Source organism: Sceloporus occidentalis, unplaced genomic scaffold, assembly GCF_023333645.1.
Source record: "Sceloporus occidentalis isolate IW3139 unplaced genomic scaffold, rSceOcc1.0.p SCAF_52, whole genome shotgun sequence".
Taxonomy (NCBI): domain Eukaryota; kingdom Metazoa; phylum Chordata; class Lepidosauria; order Squamata; family Phrynosomatidae; genus Sceloporus; species Sceloporus occidentalis.
The window spans coordinates 479,366-498,617 of NW_028317032.1; the positions used below are offsets into that span (position 1 = coordinate 479,366).

The 19,252-nt window shown below is 44.2% G+C and overlaps 1 protein-coding gene across 1 annotated transcript in view; it reads left to right on the forward strand.

Annotated features, from left to right (window-relative positions):
- The window catches only part of LOC149288316 (ATPase family AAA domain-containing protein 2B-like), a 38,634-nt gene that overhangs the window by 12,238 nt on the left and 7,144 nt on the right, over positions 1-19,252 (forward strand). The window contains exons 11-24 of the mRNA XM_089491865.1: positions 241-316; positions 1,751-1,852; positions 1,983-2,094; positions 2,820-2,935; positions 4,519-4,693; positions 5,631-5,719; positions 6,142-6,301; positions 6,482-6,572; positions 7,934-8,245; positions 8,544-8,673; positions 8,861-9,047; positions 13,877-14,062; positions 15,661-15,796; positions 16,298-16,494. Coding sequence (XP_089347991.1) covers positions 241-316; positions 1,751-1,852; positions 1,983-2,094; positions 2,820-2,935; positions 4,519-4,693; positions 5,631-5,719; positions 6,142-6,301; positions 6,482-6,572; positions 7,934-8,245; positions 8,544-8,673; positions 8,861-9,047; positions 13,877-14,062; positions 15,661-15,796; positions 16,298-16,494 — 2,069 coding nt within the window. The remainder of the gene's footprint in view (positions 1-240; positions 317-1,750; positions 1,853-1,982; positions 2,095-2,819; positions 2,936-4,518; positions 4,694-5,630; positions 5,720-6,141; positions 6,302-6,481; positions 6,573-7,933; positions 8,246-8,543; positions 8,674-8,860; positions 9,048-13,876; positions 14,063-15,660; positions 15,797-16,297; positions 16,495-19,252) is intronic.

Consider the following 19,252-nt stretch of genomic DNA (forward strand, 5'->3'; position numbering starts at 1 on the left):
TTGTGACTAATATATAATTTAATTCAGTTATATAACAGAACTGCCTCCGAGGTCAGCTAAAAATCATAATGGCTTCTCACCATTATTTTAAAGAACACCGTAGTTTTGATAAAAAGAATATTTCGTTTTGTCCTTTTTCCCTCGTTATGGGGGTCTTCTGGGTTTATAGAGTAACTAAGTTATTTGGGTCTATTGTATTTAAGATGTTGTTTGAGAGTCTTTTGAATGTTTTCTTTTCAGAGCCAGCACATCAAAGAAAGCGACAGAGCACTTTATTCGACACACACAGGTCTCCAGCCAGAAGAAGCCATATTAGGTAGGTTATAGTTCGAAGCCTGGCCGTTCTAAAGGCCAAAAGTAGTGGATACTGTTCCCCCTTTTCACTGTTTCCTACTGTGTCTCGCTCGGAAAGTCGAAAACAACACGTTAAACCAAGAGTCCCCTTTTCAATATTTGATGAGCCTGCAGAAATCGTACGTCGTTCTGTTCAGGAGGAGTAAGGCCTTCGTTTATATTTTTCTTCAGCCACAGCTGAAAAATGACCCAGTTTAGGTTCAGCAACAGCTCTTGATAAGTTTTACCCCTACATACAATTTTTTATTTTCAGGAGGGCCACATCCGTGCTTTATATATTACATATTTCTTTTAGCGATCGTATATTTTTATATTTTTATTTACTTATAATGGAGGGGCACCTTTTTTTTTCAAATTGTGTTAGAAAAAATACTTTTTGTTTGTTTTTTGCACTGTTTCCAGTGCAGTATGGCTCGAGAACCCGTTGGGGATACCAAATAATTTTTTTAAGCCAGTGCATTCATGGTAACATCGGCTTCCGATCATTTTTTTTATAATTTTTTATTTTTATTTTTTTTTACGCATTTGTTTTTGAGGGGGGAGAAACTTTTTCTTCCTCTCCTCCTCATCGGTTTGTGCTGATCACACTGGGCATTGCCAACTGCAATAATTGCGATCAACCAGCAGGGGGAGCCGTGGGAGAGCCCACAATGCTCTAGGAAGCCGCTGCTGGGGCTCTTCTGTCCTCAAATGAACTCCCAGTGCGTGTCAGCAGTGACGCCTGCTGGAAGGGAATGCCCGATCACGTGATCAGGCAATCCTTGAATGACGGTGGACCAGTGCTCCTGGCAAGCGCTGCTACACACCATCAGTCATTATAGGAGAAGTATTATACCAATTAATGTAGCTCTTGGTGGTCATAAGAAAATCTAATATAGCCGTATTAGATAAAACGCAATCTTTAGTCGAAGATGCTACTTTTTTATTGGGCCAACATAGACCAACATACTGATTTTGATCGTGGCTACAACTTAAGACTAAAGAAATCTCCAGCAATATTGGAGACCGTTACTTTATCCCCTTTAATTTCTCCTTCCCAATATTTCAACGTCATGATGTTGAGGGCCTCCGGCATGAATAAATTGTGTCTGCTGTATTGAGCCAGACACACTCGGAAGTACTTGCACACGCGTGTAATGTGACGCAAATAGTTTCGCTACATTCACGAGGATGGGCTCTGCTTTATTAAGCGTACCATTTGAATCTCTGCTCATGTAGAAAACTATTTGAAAATGTAGGTGTCCGTCTATGGTATAAAAACTTTTAATATGCAGTAAGCCAGGTATATCTGCCGTGTCTGTTGGCGCTGTTTAAATTATATAAATAATGTGTGTGATATATATATATATATATCGTATGTAATAAGTATACATATTTTTAATTGTTTTTTTGATAGGAGGAAGAGGCATGCTATTCACAGCAGTGACACAACCTCGTCATCAGATGAAGAACGGTTTGAGAGAAGAAAATCTAAAAGCATGGCCAAATCCCGGAACAGGTGCTGATACTTTGAGTCTCGTTACAGTGGGCAGGGGGATGGAAGTGTTTGGCGCCCGTTCTCTTCCAGCATCCTATTATCGCTTACCATTACGGTTGTCGGTAATCTCCTCGCTTGTTCTGTGTGACAGGTGCTTGCCGATGAACCTCAGGGCAGAGGATTTGGCGAGTGGCATCCTTCGTGAACGGGTCAAGGTGGGAGCCAGTTTAGCGGACGTGGACCCAATGAGCCTAGACCGATCGGTAAGATTCAGTCACTAATGCGGGTGGTGCGTACCTTTTTAATATCACAGTTTTCTGGAGTTAAATAAAGGGCCGTAGCTGCTGTACTTTCAGGTTCTTGGTCCTGAGAGTCTCGTCTTCGGTATTTTAGCTTTACCAGCATGCACTGGGCTGATGGCTAATGTCCCTAGGGGCCCTTTCACTTCAGATTATCCAGTTAGGGGACTCGAGCGAATGAGCCGCGAAGGCCGCTTATACGAGGAAAGCGATTATCCCATGCAGGTGTTGTAACGAGTCTGCAGCGAGTGGGGAAAATAGACGGTTTTTCATCATTAGAGACGAAATAGTATTCTGTGAGGGCCGGGCGTCTTAAGACGATGCTTTATATAGTAACAGAATATGACATCAGATGTCATGTGTGTGAAAATTCTCTTACTTTATTAACCTCTGCTACTTCCGCTGGGAGGCTGATCCACTTACCTACCACCCTCTCAGTAAAGTGAAACTTCTTTACATTACATCTAAGCTTGTGGCCCTCTAGTGTTAGATGATGACCTTGTGTTCTAACATTTCTCCTCTGAAATAAACTTCCCTCCTGTACATTGTCCAATCTCTTTAAACGCTTGTCTCCTCTCCTCCTGTATCGCGGGACGCGGTCTGGGTGCGGATACCGTGCTCATAGTCTCGTTAGCAGCTTGTCTCATTGCTTTTTTTTTAAATTTTTTTATGTTCTTTGACATTTTTAGGTCCGTTTTGACAGCGTCGGCGGTCTAAGTCGGCACATTTACGCTTTGAAAGAAATGGTGGTTTTCCCCCTGATCTATCCTGAAATATTTGAGAAATTCAAAATACAGCCGCCCAGGTACGTCCCTTTTTTTTTTTTTTTTGAGTAGTTTGTAACCTTTGCGCTAAGCGAGGATATCCCTGTAGAAAGAAATAAATAAACTCTTAGTAATACTTTTCTTTTGTAGCAGGGTTTATTTAGTTTTTAAATCTGCTGGCCTGGTACCCGGCCACTACTTAATTCTTATTTTTAGTTATTAATGCTAGGCTCCCTTAGAAATATTGTAAACATTTTTTTTTTTAATATAAATCTTTTCACAAAATATAATGTTTTTAACAGCTGTATGGTAGCCCTTTTTTGTATGTGTTTAGATCCGTTATCTCAGCCCGGTCTGGTAGACCAACCCCCTAGGTATTCATCATACTGCTTTATGGTAAATTATGTATTGCGTTGGTCTTTGTCGCCCAGAGGGACTTTCTGACTTCTTAATGATTACGGGGAAAAGACTTCATTAGCATCGCCATAAAGCATCAGCTCAGTGTGGTGTTTGAGCCGGGAAAGTCACCCAAAATATCACACGACTGACAGCAATGGCCGCCTCCAGGTCTGCAGATAAAGGGAGTTTATTGGAACAAAAAGAGATATTACTCTATACAACACTGTCATTAAAACATAAAGAATACTCTCTTCCACGAGTCTTTACTCTGCTCTAACTGGATGCCAGCGACTGTCTTAATGCTAAGTGAACACCGGAGGGCGCCGTTACCTTCCGCTCCATATCTGCTGACTGGGGCATTAAGTCATAAATCTAGTCTTACGGTGTTTGCCGTTTTAATGCAAAGTGTATTAAACTCCGTTAAACGCTCCTCTCGGGAAAGCGGCTAAGTATCTCGCTGTGGATTAACTGCTGATCTAACGGATGGCAGATCCTAAAGCCCTCCACTCCATGAGGACCCCCTTGTAAGCCCGCTTCTTAATAGCGTGTAGCCCAGAATGTCAATTAGCCTCAAAAGAAGCCTTCTTAGGCTCGCAATCACAGGCGGTCCGGATGGTGCTGCTTTCTGGGGGGGGTTCCTCTGATATTTCACTTTTTTTTTTTATTTATTCACTAAACCGTGAGTTCTGCCTTGGTGAAACAAAATCTCACCTTGCCCTATCAATTATGCATTGTGGAGGGCCATCTTAACCCTGCTGCCCTGAGTACTGCATAGTTAATGCAACAAGCAAGGGGTTTTCATCCTGTTTCAGCTCTCCAGAAGCTGGGGCTCCTGGGCTTATGGCTTCCACCCCTTAGCATTTCTCTTGGACCCCACTGATTTTTCTGTGGACCCCGATCCATTCAGCATTACGTTACAAAGCATTTTCCCCAAACGCGCCGAGCAAGCTGCTGAGCGTGATCTGATCGGTTAGATCGTGCCGCTTTGTATATATATTTAGTTTATTTAACCTCTTCTTGGATCAGCCTTTCTCCTGCTGCCTATGTTTATGCTTTCAATGCTACGGTTATTAACATGTTCTTTGCCATTTAGGAGAATAATGCCTATGTCCTTTCTTCTCCTTATTGAAGCCGTGGGGAAGACCCTGTTGTGGCGTCGGGCACTGAAACGGTTAACGTGCTGATTTGGTTCAGTTTAAGGACCCGGTCTCTTTTCTTCTCCCAGGGGCTGTCTGTTCTACGGACCGCCTGGAACGGGAAAAACGTTGGTGGCTCGAGCTCTCGCCAATGAGTGCAGCCAGGGGGACAGGAAGGTCTCTTTCTTCATGCGCAAAGGCGCCGACTGCCTCAGCAAATGGGTGGGAGAATCCGAACGTCAGCTGCGCCTGCTTTTTGACCAAGTAAGTCGCGCATGTATTGTCAAGGACAGGAACTACATGCATCATAACCAACGCCTGAGATTTCCGTCCAGCACCTATGGATTTACCCGCTGGCCACTATAGAGTCGCTGGCTCTTGCTTTCTATGCAGTGCCAGGAGGGGCTGCTGAGTGGGGTGACGTCCGGCGTTAGGTGCGCAGGTTATCTGTGCGCCCTGGTCTAATGTGCTGGTGAAAGACCGAGGAAGGTGCTTAGATAATAATAATAATAATAATAATATTCACTGCTAATTTACACACCTTATACCAGAAGCCATTAACAAAACGTAATCGTTACACGCATGAGTAGATCAAATTAATAACCATTGAACGTTTAAATAAAGAGCTAGCAGAAGCCCCGTTAAAAGGCCTCTTTTTATAGAATAAATTTGGGGCAGGTGTACAATGGGAATGAGAATAGCACCACCTAGTGGGGAAGTGCGGGATAGCAAAGCCTGCGGAAATCGTTTACTTGGCACCAGCAGTAAACAGTTGGAAAGCTGCAGATCACTCGGTATTGCTTTTAGACAAGGCTGAGATATATAAAACTATAACATAGCTTACAAATAGACTGAAGAACCAGCCAAGCTCACTGGGGTTGGACCTTCAGTGTATATATATATATATATATATATATATATATATATATATATATATATATGTGTGTGTATATATATATATATATGTGTGTGTATATATATGTATGTATATATATATATTATTGAAGTCAAGGCAATAAAACCACAACTCTCCTGAAAGTCAGTAGGCCCCTAAGTCCTTTTTTCTACCCATGTAGCTGTTACTATACATCAAAGATTTCCTGTGCTTTAGAATGTGATGATTGTTGACATGTCACTTATTGCTGTATGGATGCTATTCTCTCTGACTCCATATATCATTTGTATTACTTCTGTGTTACAGGCATATGTGATGCGGCCATCTATAATATTTTTTGATGAAATAGATGGGCTTGCCCCAGTCCGCTCCAGTCGGCAGGATCAGATACACAGGTGAGCTTGTTCCCATTGATTTATGTCATGCATTTTCTACTTTGAAATATCAAATTTGCCCATATTTTTTAAGTTAAATTTTAATAATAGTAAGGGGAAACTTTCCTTTGAGGCAGTGCTTCTTATCTGTGCATCATCACTTTGATATTCAGTGTTTTCTTTCATGGTTAAACTTGCGGTGCCAGGTGTAGAAATACCACCAGTGTTCTTGCCCGCTGCCATGACACCGCGCAGGACACTTGGCATCATCGTGACGTCTTCGCATTAAGACGCAGGAACAGCATTTCTGCTCATTTTTCTGATTTGGGCAAATTTTACCTCCCAACTTCTCCGGCACCGGTGTGAAGTTTGCTTTCAAGTAGGCATAGCCTCAAACAAGACTGTATCAGTAACGCCGGTGCGTGTGTTCATTCTGCTTCCAGCTCTATTGTGTCTACCCTGCTTGCTCTCATGGACGGGCTGGATAACCGAGGGGAAATCATTGTTATTGGTGCTACCAACAGACTTGACTCGATAGATCCAGCACTCAGGAGACCTGGTCGATTTGACAGGGAATTTCTTTTCAGTTTACCTGATCAAAAGGTGAGCAGCGGGATCTTCTTTTATTCTTTTGTTTTATTCTCGTGGGAAGCAGGCCAGTTGTTGCCTTAGTATCCTAGTGTCGAATTGGCCACATTTTGACCCTCTTGGGCTCGTAGATTAATACGTGGTCGAGATGTTTTTGTGCATAGCTGAGATTCATGTTCTTGTTTCCCTTGACAGGCACGAAAGCACATTTTACAAATCCACACCAGGGACTGGAACCCCAAATTGTCTGATGCCTTCTTGGAGGAACTTGCTGAAAAATGCGTTGGTAAGAATAATGTTCTTGAAGGAGCGCTTAGTAAAACAAAATGCCCCGGCTGAGCATCCTCCCCACATAAACTATACATTATACAGGGCCAGCTCAGCCCTTCTCCTGGAGTAGGTTATGGATTACCAATGCAAATTATTTTCTCTTGTTCACGTTTATTTTCTGCAGATTTATCTGTATTGGAAAAAACACCACGATTGATCCAAGTCAATTAGCAGACATTTACTGCTTTGTACGTTTTGTGGTCTTGTCACCAAGTGCTGTATTCAACATAGACCCCATCACATAGTGTCAGACTCCATGGGAGTCTCTGGAAAGAGTACATGCACACATGCACACGCACACGCACACATGCACATGCACATACATACACACATGCACATACATACACACATGCACATACATACACACATGCACATACACACACGCACATACATACACACATGCACATACACACACACACATGCACACACAACACTAGACGCTCTCAGTACATTGCCTTTCAAAGTTATTGAGTAGCAGACAGAGCTGGAGTTCCCAAAGCTGTCGTCTCTATTGATTAGTAAGATCACAGGAGACAAAACATCTTGTAATAACTGTATCAATCTCCATTCGTTTAAAAATAAAAAATAAAAAAATAAAAAATACATTTCCATCTTAAACATACACATACACACGTGTGTGTGTGTATGTGTATGTGTATATATATATATATATTAAAGATAGAAATCTATATATCTTTAAAATATATAATCATCCAAAAATAGTTACCGGCACTCCAGGGACTTCTTTAAATAGTCACTCGAGAAACTGCAGTTTTCTAATCAACGTTTCAGTCCTGATGAAAGTCTAATAAACAGACTGAAACGTTGATTAGAAAACTGCAGTTTCTCGAGTGATTATTTAAAGAAGTAAAGCACCGGGCTAAAAAAGTGGTGATTGGTGTGCAATTGTTAATTTTGGACATTATTATATATATATATATATATATATATATATATATATGTGTGTGTGTATTACACATACATGTGCATTGTTTTCTGTGGTGGTGTTGAGTGTTGCTTTGGGTCTCCGCTGATGATTACGGGATCGGCTCCTCCGGATGATAAGTACCGCACGAGTATATACATTGCCGGCGGTTTTGGCGTTGACTTTATAGTTTTCCCGAAGCAGCCGTTTTCGTCCCCACCTTTCTAAGACCTCTTTTTCCCAAATCTGAAAGGGAGTTGGTTTGTTTAACGCTTTATGAATTTGCATTTTGCGTTTTTCTTCCATACCCCCTACAGGATTAACCAGACACCAATTGCTATGATTTATATTAAATCTTCTTTTACTTTTTTCCTCCCTCGCCATCGTTCCAGGCTATTGCGGGGCTGACATTAAAGCACTTTGCACAGAGGCTGCGCTGACCGCTCTCCGCCGCCGATATCCCCAGATTTACGCCAGCAGTCAGAAGCTACAGCTCGACGTCTCGTCTGTCGTTCTCGGTGCCCTAGATTTCTACCATGCAATGAAAAATATCGTGCCTGCTTCTCAACGTGCTGTGATATCTCCCGGGCATGCGCTGTCCTCCATCATCAGGCCCCTGCTAGAGAGGACCTTTACGAATGTGCTGGGCGTCCTACACAAAGTATTTCCTCGCGCCGAGTTCAGCAAAGATAACAAAGCGGATGGTACGTGGCCGTCACCGGCATCCTCGTTCTCTTGGTTTTCAACCTTGTTCATACTCTTTAAAGCTGCTGTTCCACTTAATCTCACTCAGTATGTAAAGCAAACAAACCTTAGTATTTCTGGTATAAGGAACAGTGTTTTTAATGTTATAGAGTAGATGGTAGCCTTCTTGCAAGCCTTATAGTGACGAGCAGCTGTCATGAATGGTTTTTTTCTTCCGGACCAGCGGTTATTAGATCGGAAGCTTATTGTATTGCTGACCTGCGGCGTCCCCGCGCTTCTTCTATGCTTTCCCCGCAGACGCAGCGGATCTGCTCCTGTTAGACTGTGAAGATGAGAACGCGCTATCGATATTCGACACGAACTGTGTCTCAGGATCACCAAAGAAACACCCAGCTGCTCTACACAACAATTTCCTCCACTTCACGACGTGAGTGACCCGTTATAAGGTTGTGTGACTGACGAAGCTTCAGCTGCTCTGTATCATATCCGTGTTTAAGGCGTTCTGTCGCTTGTCTGTAGGAGTCGCAATCCAGTAGTCTGTAGTAGGCTCGGCGGTCCCACCGCGCACGCTTTCCTTCCCAGGATACGTTTGATCCGTCCTCTCTCCGCTTCAGGTCTGCATGTCACCAGCCAACCTATTACCGGCCCAGGCTGCTTCTGTCTGGAGACCCCGGCTCAGGTCAAACCTCGCACCTCGCCCCCGCCATATTGCACACCCTCGAAAAGTATTCGGTGCACAGACTGGACCTACCGGCGCTTTATTCCGTCAGCGCTAAAACTCCCGAGGAGTCGTGTGCACAGGTTGGTGTCCTTCATTTCCGTTTATTTGTAAAAAACAGCGCTGTCCAACCGTAGGGATGCGCCCATTATTATAGCGTGGAGCCTGTTGCTTTCGGGCCTATTGGAAGCCAAAGAATAGATAACCTGTTAGATCCCAATCAATAAAAGGCAGATTTAGATCAACTGGAGAAGCTGTGTTGCTTGTTACCACTCATCACACTATGCAGACATATATATATATATATATATATATATATATAATATATATATATATATATAATATATTTATTACACCTTCTATATAAAGTGCCTGCTTCACTGCATTAAACCGCAGGGTATAGGAAACGCTGCCTCTTACTTTGCTCTTAATCTTTGATTTGTTTATGACTGGGAACTATTAACAAAACATGAAATTTAGTTGTTTTTTTTTTTGTTAACTCTTAAATATAATTTGAAATATCCCTTTTAATTAAAGTAACGCAGTGAAAGGAAGCGCTCGGCCGTCGGCAGCCTGTGAGAATGCGAATGATCGTTTGTCAGCGTTTCGCGTGACAGTTTTATTGCTGTCGCCTTTCTCGCTATTCTAATCGGCCTCCTAAAAGCAAATCGAAATATCGGCATCCGACGCTGTTTAAAAAAAAAAAAAAAAAAAAAAGTTATTGTTTAAGTGGGATTGTTATTTTGGATTAAAATCTTGCTTAACCCCTGAATGACAAAGCCCGTACATGTACGGGCTCAAAATGCATAGTTTTCAATGGCTTTAGGGACTGCCCATTGTCCTTAAGGGGTTAATATCGATGCAAAAACATGTCGGAGATCCGGTTCTGATAGAAGGAGCGGTTTGTACGAGATGCCGCCGCGGAGGACCTGTTCGCTCGCTGTCGCTGGGGGCCCCTCGCTGGCGCTGGCGTTCACTCGCTGGCGTTCACTCGCTGGCGCCGGCATTCACTCGCTAAGGCGTCCGGGTTAGCTTCACAGCTGGGGCTTATGCAGTTTGTCGCTGATCTTCTGTCCTGATATATGAACGAGGAAAGGGCTCGCTCTATCACCCATCGATGGTCTAGCTTGTCCTCGGAGCTACACGATGGGGGGAGATACAGGGATATTATCCGCACTGTTATTTAAGCAGGATCCTATATTTCATGTAGTTGTGTTTACGGGTAGGATACACGCCGTTTACCCTTTTTTTTTTCTTTCCAAGAAAAGCGAGTTATAAATGTTTCCGCCGACCACAAAACGCAGCAGCGGAAAGAATTCTGTTAATTCTTCCTACGAGCCCCGGGTCAGTAGCATCGCGGGTCTTACGGCCGGGGTTACCCCCGCGGCCCTGTTTTACAGTCGCTAATTTTTTTTTCGTGGTTACGGTGAATGGTTTGGTTCAGTAATTTGGCCCACTGTCTTCTTTTTCTTTGTGACAGTATTTGTTTCCCTCTCCACCTTGCACATCCACCAATCCAAGACTCCCTTTAGGTGAGTATCCTTCCAATTCATACAATGGAATTAATATTTCCATTAAAAGCAGCTTCTTAATCATGCCCGCATTTTTTTTTTTTCTTCTTCTAAATTTCACCTTGCTTCAATCATTTCAGTTACATTAATTTATTTTATGCCCCCCCCCCATTCATTTTTATTTAGCATGGAGCAGCGTTTTTTCCCATTTGCAGATTATTTCTTTATGTTGAAGCTCCGGCATTATTCTCCAAACGCTATATAGTTACGGAATGCATTGTGCGCGATCCGCCGCTGGCGGGCTTTGGGAGACTTGCTAATGTTTTGTATTCTAAATTATACAGAACAGAGTAGCTATATTTCATTATATTTCATTAGAAAACAATCCTGTGTTCTATAAACCATGGCTTTCAGCTGCTTAGAACCTGGGGGGTGACTTATCTCACCTTGGAGATTTTTTCCTAAGAGAGTTCATTTACCCCAGCATTTAATGACACAAGGATTCTGTAGTTGTGTGTGTGTGTGTGTGTGTATATATATATATATATATTAATAATATAATATATTTTTTCTTAAGTTGAATGCATTTAGCATTCTCTTTTTATTGGAGTGCTGGCTGTGCAGGAAGTGTACTTAAGTCTGCTTCCTGTTTAGTTTTAGTTGCAGCGCACACAGCCCGGGGGAGGGGCTGAAGTATGCGTTTGTTACTTAACCATAATTAATAAAAAAAAAAAAAATGATTAGCCTCCCCCTTGGACGCTGAACTCCGCCGGCTCCCGCATTATCTCGGCAAAGTCTGACCTCATTCCCAATTTATTTTCCAAATCCAATCTTCTCTGGCCGATACTGTAGCTGAAACGCGGGTCACTGCTGCCCCCAATGCCCGACGTGGCCCTCTCGCCTTGGTGATGGACGGCACTCTGTTGGACTAAAATTTTTTATTTTTTTTTCCCCTCGTTCGTTTCTTTTTATTGTCAAAAGAAAAAGCGCCCATCATATCTTCTTCTCCACGGCAATATCCTTCGCAGCGGGGCGTTAATTAATTTCACAGCTCTGCTTATTTCTCAGCCCCTTCATTACTTCCTCCGGGGAGAGATAAATTGGGCTGTATTTGTGTCTTCTGAAGACGATTTGAAAATAATTATAATTAGGCCACCCGCCACTTTTCTTTCAGCACGTTTTTATTGGTTTTACAATAGTTTTTCCGCCCCGGTTTCCGTCTGCTGCGTTTCATTTGGTTCTTGGTTGGTAAGGGCAGCGGTGGACATAAAGCACAAGTTGCGAGAGAGACGGGTGATCAGTGATTAGCTAACAAATAGTTAAAAAATGCAGAATATGGAAAACCTAAACTATTTGATTTTACATCCGAGACGGGACGATCCGGTCCGGCTTCTACCTGCGCGCCGTGGATCGCCGCTTCATGTAATTTATTGCGCTCCCTCGCATCTCAAAATCCCGTCTCTTAAAATATTTAGCTTTCTTTTGGGGCGGGGGGGGGGGTGTAGTCTCTCAAGGATTGGTGGATGTGCAACCTGCCCGGAACATGTATATTCTCACAATACTTAAAACAATGAGCTACATTAATACAAGATTATTATTACCCCTGTGTACTATTAGAACATGTTGTTGTTTATTATTTTTATTATTATTTAGTATTAGTGTTATTATTAGCGTTTTTATATTTTAAACAAAATTAATCTAAATCTCCTCGTTTCTTCTTCCAAGTTTGGAAAAGGCGATGTTTGTTTTCCCCCAATTCATGATTAATTAACATTTGGGCCCCTGAACCGGTTCCAAGACCATTGTCATAGCAAAATATTAGAAGAAAAAAAAAATGCTAAAAAAAGTCTCAGGTTTTTGGGCAGAAAACACCATCTGCAACATGAAGCCAAAGTTAATGCGATACAAGACTAAAAATCCTCACTTCCGTTTTTTTAATTCAAAATATTCATCTTTTTTTTTTTCTCTATATAAATCAAAAATTTCCTTTAATACCTCAAAGTTTGATGTTAACCATCCGAGTGCCAGTGCGTGGATTACAGTAGCATGAAGCATGTCACATAGACCGTCCGCTGCATGTATGTATGCGTGTATCATTTACAGGGCCGGCCCTGCCATGGAGCAGAGTGGGGCAATTGCCCCAGGCGGCGCTTTTGAAGAGGCGCCGAGTGGTTTTCGCTTATCAAGTTGTCAGTACCCGCTCGGCGCCCCTCTCTCTCCTCTGCGGTCTCGTTGCCGGCTTGTAATGCTGAGCGCTGGAATATGAGGTCATATCCGGCGCTCAGCAGTGAAGCAGCGCGCACCGCGGCAGAGCAGGGAGACTCGCCGCAGGACTGCTGAAAGGCAAGTGGCGTACAAAGGGGGGGGGGTAGGGTAGATAATAGGGAGGGAGAGGAAGGGTAGATAATGAGCAGTGGCATCGGCAGGAGGGGGGGGGGGGCGGCATTTCAAACTTTGCCCCAGGCAGCATTATGTCTTGGGCCCGACCCTGATCGTTTATACAAAAAAAGGACAGCACAGGGTTCCTGCCAGAATAATAATGACAAATATTTGGCCAAACTCTGGGTATTTCAACGCAGCAGCGAGCAAAGCAATATACGTCCGTAAAGTGTGACGGAATCCCCGATATTTATGCCGCAGAAAGGGTTTTTATGGTATTCACTGGGCATGCGCGGAGTTCTTGCTTTGTTTTGCGTGTGTATACTCGCCAGGACAGCCTGCATTAATCCGGTTTAATTTTCGATAATTTCTGCCAAGGGAAGCCTTCTATGGTTTACGTTTACTTCAAGCAAAAGAATTCCTTGGTCTTATCGACATTCTAGAGATCTGTGGTCTGCACTTTCCTAGGCAATTTTTTTTTTTCTTGTTTAAATAAATGCATTCATTAACCGAGATTTGCAGGAGAGGTAAAAGATTTTAAATCCAAGCATTGTAAGGGGTCGACAAGTTAGCCTCCCCGCGAGAAGCCGGGATATCTAATGATCGGGGGCCGGTGGTGGCCCTTGGGTTGGGCACCCCCGCTCCAGATGTGCATCTTGGGTTTGTACATGCTGCGATGTATTAAAATACATATTGGATATTCATATAATATATTCGATAAGACATTTTATGTTAACGAGAGGTTGGCAGATATATGGAACAGCCTCCATGCAGAAGTGGTAGAGGCTAGTACAGTGAGGACCGATTATGGTTGTGACGTGGGGATAATCTTACTTCCAGAGACGAAGAAGACGCCGTGCATGTTTTGTTTTTTTTCCTCCCTAAATCCTTTGTATTTGGTGTTTAGAAGTCGGTATAAAAGGGCAGAGTGGTCCTGGCGGAAAAGTGACCCGGAGACCCGTGTGTCCTCTTCTCGTGAAGCGCGTAATTCTTTGCCTTTCATCGGCCGTCTTGTTTTGCAGATATTCCGGGAAGCGCGGCGGACGGTGCCCAGTATCGTTTACATTCCTCACGTCGGGGAGTGGTGGGAAGCGGTCAGCGACACCGTGAGGGCCACTTTCCTGACGCTCCTGAAAGACGTGCCCTCCTTCTCTCCCGTGCTGTTACTGTCTACCTCTGAAACCAGGTACAGCGATCTGCCAGAGGAGGTACGCACCGACGCACATCACTGCTTATCCCTAACCTGTCAGTTCTTTCAGGCCGCGCTCTGTGTGTTCCGCGCTCTGTGTGTTCCGCGCTCTGTGTGTTCCGCGCTCTGTGTGTTCCGCGCTCTGTGTGTTCCGCGCTCTGTGTGTTAACTTGGTTAACTTTTACTCCGGTTACAGAATGAAATGTACAGCCGTATACTGACATTCTCCGCCCTGGATTATATATATATATATATATTATATACACACACTCACTGGCCACTTTATTAGGTACGCGTGGCTAGTACTGGGTTGGACCCCCCTTTGCCTTCATTCTTCGTGGCAGACTTTCTATAAGGTGCTGGAGACGTTCCTCAGGCATTTCCGTCACACAGCTGCCGCTCACTGGATATTTTCTCTTTTTTCGGACTCTGTAAACCCTAGAAATTTGGGGTGAAAATCCCAGCAGATCAGCAGTTTGTGAAATACTCGGAACAGCCCGTGTGCCACCAACAACCCCCGTGCCGCGTTCAAAGTCACTAAAATCCCCTTTCTTCCCCATTCCGATGCTCGGTTTCAGCAAGTTCTCTTGAGCGCGTCTACACGCCTAAATGCATTGAGCAGCTGCCATGTGATTGGCTGATTAGCTATTTGTGTTAACGAGCAATTGAACAGGTTACCTAATACAGTGTCCAGTGACCATGTGTGTATAACATATATATATATATATATATATATATATATTACACCCCCCCCCCCCCCCCCGCGGTCTTACCATCTCTGCCTGGAACCTGTGTGTGGAGCACTACTTCACCTTTGCTCCTGGCTTCCACATTGTCTTCCTCGCCGTTTGTTTCTGTCACTATTTGGATGCGATGAACGACTTCTCTCCCGTTTATCCGTTGTACAGAGCTGCGGTATATGGCGGAGCCATATAAATCGCTAAGCGATATCACAATTCCTTAAGACCCAAGCGCTTCATAGGGTTTCCCTGCCAGTGGCTTTTGTGCCTTATTAACGTGGGTGCGGGAAAAGTGCTCCAGATGTGGGGAGGAAAAAAAGAAACCATGTTCTGAGATCCGGTCAGAAAGGTGGAAGCGAAGACTAGAAGTCAAGCAAGCAGCGACTCGCCCAGGGGCTGCGAAACATTTAATGGCCGTCCTCGCCAAGGGCTTATTCAAGATCAAGAAAATGGAGCAGATGCCACAAAACCCACCCGCGTCCGGCTCGCTGGAACCAAAGATTAAAGCGCGAGTGATTCATACGCGACGAGCCTCGGCCCAGCCGGTTAATATTCCGTATTCCGTTCACAAACAGAGCTCTACTGGTTTTAGAACTGCAGCGGAAAATAGGAAAAAACCCCAACCGTACCCAAAATGAAACCTTTTTATTGCAAATGTATTTCGATCTGCCGTGTGATTCATTAAAACACGTCCGCGGCACATACATGATGTCTCCATACGTGGCGATCACTTGCTCCTCGTTTATGGTGGGAAATGTGCATTTTTTTGGTCTGTGTTTGTACTCTTTTATATATTTAACATTTTGTGTTTCTGGCGTTTGGAGTATGAGACACGATGTAAAAACCTCTCCCTTTTTTTTTTTTTTATGTTTTGTAGGTGAAATGCATTTTCAGGATTCGGCACGGGGAGGTTTTTGTCATTAACCGACCCGATGAAGAGGACCGCTCCAAATTTTTCCAGGACCTGATACTTCGTCAGGCGGCCATGCCACCCCCAAGAAGGAAGAGAGCGGGTAAGATGCTCGTGACTTGTACGCGAGCGCCGTGTACCTCTGGAACTACCAGCTGATCCAAAATACCCATGTGCTCTCTCACTATAAGGAGATCAGCCGTGGCTCTTCCCACCAAACTAGAAGAAAGATTGAAAGCAATAATTTGAGTGTTTGGAACCCGACTTACTCAGCAGTTTACCCCTAGTATTTGTGTTGGCCTTTTTTTGTTTTTTTTATTTATAACTTGCATATAAAATACCATCAGTATTTAAAGAAGGGTCTGACGCCAGCACATAGCGGAGCGGGGTGCGCTGCAGCTTTCTCTGCGGTTTAGAGCTTGCATAGCATGCGTAGTAAAGTACTCGGTATGTATCGTCATTGTTGTGACATTTTCCACCTGAATTCAAGGTTGAAAGCCTATGACTATTCTATGGCGACCGTCTAATATTAACTACTAACCCTGTCTGACGTCTCTGTAAATATCCCCGGGAAGCCACTCAATGCTTCTCCGTTCCTTTTCAGCTCTGCAGGCTTTGGAGGTTCTCCCTCCTGCCCTCCCGCCGCCTCCCCGCCAGCTCTCCGAGGTGGAGAAGGAGCGGATGGAAGACCACGAGGAGAACACGCTGAGGGAGCTGCGGCTCTTCCTCCGGGACGTCACCAAGCGGCTGGCCACCGACAAGCGATTTAACATCTTCAGCAAACCGGTGGATATTGACGAGGTCTTGTTTCAGTAACGCACAAACGATGAAGCGGATGTATCAATGTTTGAACGAACCAATCACGGTCGCACTGACTTCTAAAGCAAGTGTCTCATTGGCCAGCCTAGAATGTCAGGGTGACGACCGCCCCCCCCCCCCCCCCCAAAAGCAAATCATTCCTGTCCTGGATGCTGAGTCTTAATTGTCTTTTGTTCTTACCTTAATGAAAACACAACATTAATCGCTAGAGGATCTTCGTGCATCGAAGCCTTTATTGAGGGCGATTTAAATACGTTTCCCGAATCTTCAGTGCAATTTCTTAAAAACTGTTATTTTAGCGCCCTTCCAATTCGTTAATTAATGCTATTAGCGTGGACCATGTCATGGCGTTTCATTTGGGGCATCGCCGGGTATCAGAGCGTCCTAGGATTAGGCAGGGTGGGCTGTAAATACTGTAATTACTAACCTTCCCGGGGAGGAATCCCCTTTATATTGCCCCTCGTGTCAAGTTTGGTTAGCAGTAGAGTTCGGTTCAGTTCTTTGGGACAGTATGTCCTTGGCAGTGCTGGGGTTAATTTTCTGCCCCGCCAGCAGCAGTATGGGGCTAATGTGGCTCTGGAAGCTGCAGTGTTTTAGGTTATTTAACCATCCCAGTGATCGGCTTCCCTGCCCGGGCGCCTGGCTCCTCTCTCTCGTGGCCCTGCCCGGGCGCCTGGCTCCTCTCTCTCGTGGCCCTGCCCGGGCGCCTGGCTCCTCTCTCTCGTGGCCCTGCCCGGGCGCCTGGCTCCTCTCTCTCGTGGCCCTGCCCGGGCGCCTGGCTCCTCTCTCTCGTGGCCCTGCCCGGGCGCCTGGCTCCTCTCTCTCGTGGCCCTGCCCGGGCGCCTGGCTCCTCTCTCTCGTGGCCCTGCTCAGCATCCGCAGATGCGTGAAAGGGTGCGTTGGCTCCGTACGGACCTGGATTGTATGCCCTGTAGGCGACGTCGGGAAGCAATTCCTGGTCTCCGTGGCATGTGGGTCCCTGGATTTTTTTTTAATTTTTTTTTTTTAAGCGTACCCTGTGCGGCCCTGGGTGTTGTTAATAAATATGGCACAAAAAATATACCAAAACAGAGCAGCGCGTGGCCTAAAAAGCATCAAAGGCAAAAAAAAAAAGGTAGATTCCTGTGTTGCCGCCAGAATAATAACTAATAAGGAACCCAGCGCATTCCCAGTGAATACCATTAAAAAAAGGCATAAATATTGGGGATTCCGTCATATATATGTGTGTGTGTGTATGTGTATATATATGTATATAATGTGTGTGTGTGTGTGTGTATATATATGTATATAATGTGTGTGTGTGTGTGTGTATATATGTGTGTGTATATATATGTATATAATGTATGTGTGTCTGTGTGTGTATATATATATGTGTGTGTGTGTGTGTGTGTGTATATATATGTGTGTGTGTGTGTATATATGTATGTGTATATATATATATATATATATATATATATACATACATACATACACACACACACACACACACACACACACACACATATATACATATATATACACACACACACACATTATATACATATATACACACACACACACACACACACACACACACCCCGGTTGTATATTGATTGGCCGTCCAAGCACCCCATGTTTGGTGGGTCGCGGCGGCGGGTTAAGCGATGTATGCTCGTATAGTGTGACGGGATCCCCAGTATGTGTGACGCGGGTGTGTTGGATGGTATTCCTCTGGGTGTGTGCCGGGTTCTTGTTTCGTTAATATATGTAAAGCATAGTAAATGGATGTTTACTGAAGCCGTTTCTTTGTGTTTTCATTTTGTGTAAAATAGGATATCTTCCTTTTATTCACTAATATTATGGAAGTCACGACGATTCACCAGCCGAGGCTCACTTTAAAACTCCATGAATTTCGTTGCTCCTCGGTCTGAACAAACAAACGTTTTACATTTCTGAGAAATATTCCTGGAAATCTCCGCTTCTGTGCATGCCGGTGCTTCGTGGGGTTAGCATCTGACTCCAGGACAAAGGGAGCGTGACGTGGATCGCCCCGGGATGTATTCGGGTGGTGTTTGTTCTTTGTACAAATGGATTGCATGTCAGGCTGCGTCTCGCCAAACGGGAGCCTGGATCCTACAGAGGTAGTAGGAACATGCGCAGCAGTCCTGTAATGAACATGCGGTGTACATACGACCAAAATTAAGGATCACACGCAATGATTGGTCACATTATTACTGATCTGTGCCATCATATTCTGCAACGCTGTACATTATCTAGTATTTAAAACCCCTCAGTTGATCTTTCATTGGTTCAAGAGTTTACATACATACACATACACACACACACACACACACACACGCACACACACACACATACACACACACATACACACACGGTCTCTTCGTACACAGTGTTTACATACTGTACGTACACACATTTTCCGCAGCCAGCGTGTTCGGTGTGTGTCTTGGAGTCAGATGGGATCCCCAGTACTGTGGTTTGTGTTGCGTGTGATATGTTGCATGCAATGGTCATGACACCGTTTGCAGGTTTGGCAGCGGAGTCGTATAATATAGACCGTATCATCTGGCCGTTCTTTAGCACCGGGGGAGGCACGTCGGGGGTACCCATGCCATGCCTGCTTCTAAAAACAACAAAAAATTCTAGAATGGTGAATATTTCATTTTTCACCATAAAATCGACGCTGAAGTTGTTTTTGTGCCCCGATGGAAAAGGATAAATTAAAATCTCTTTGGTCAGA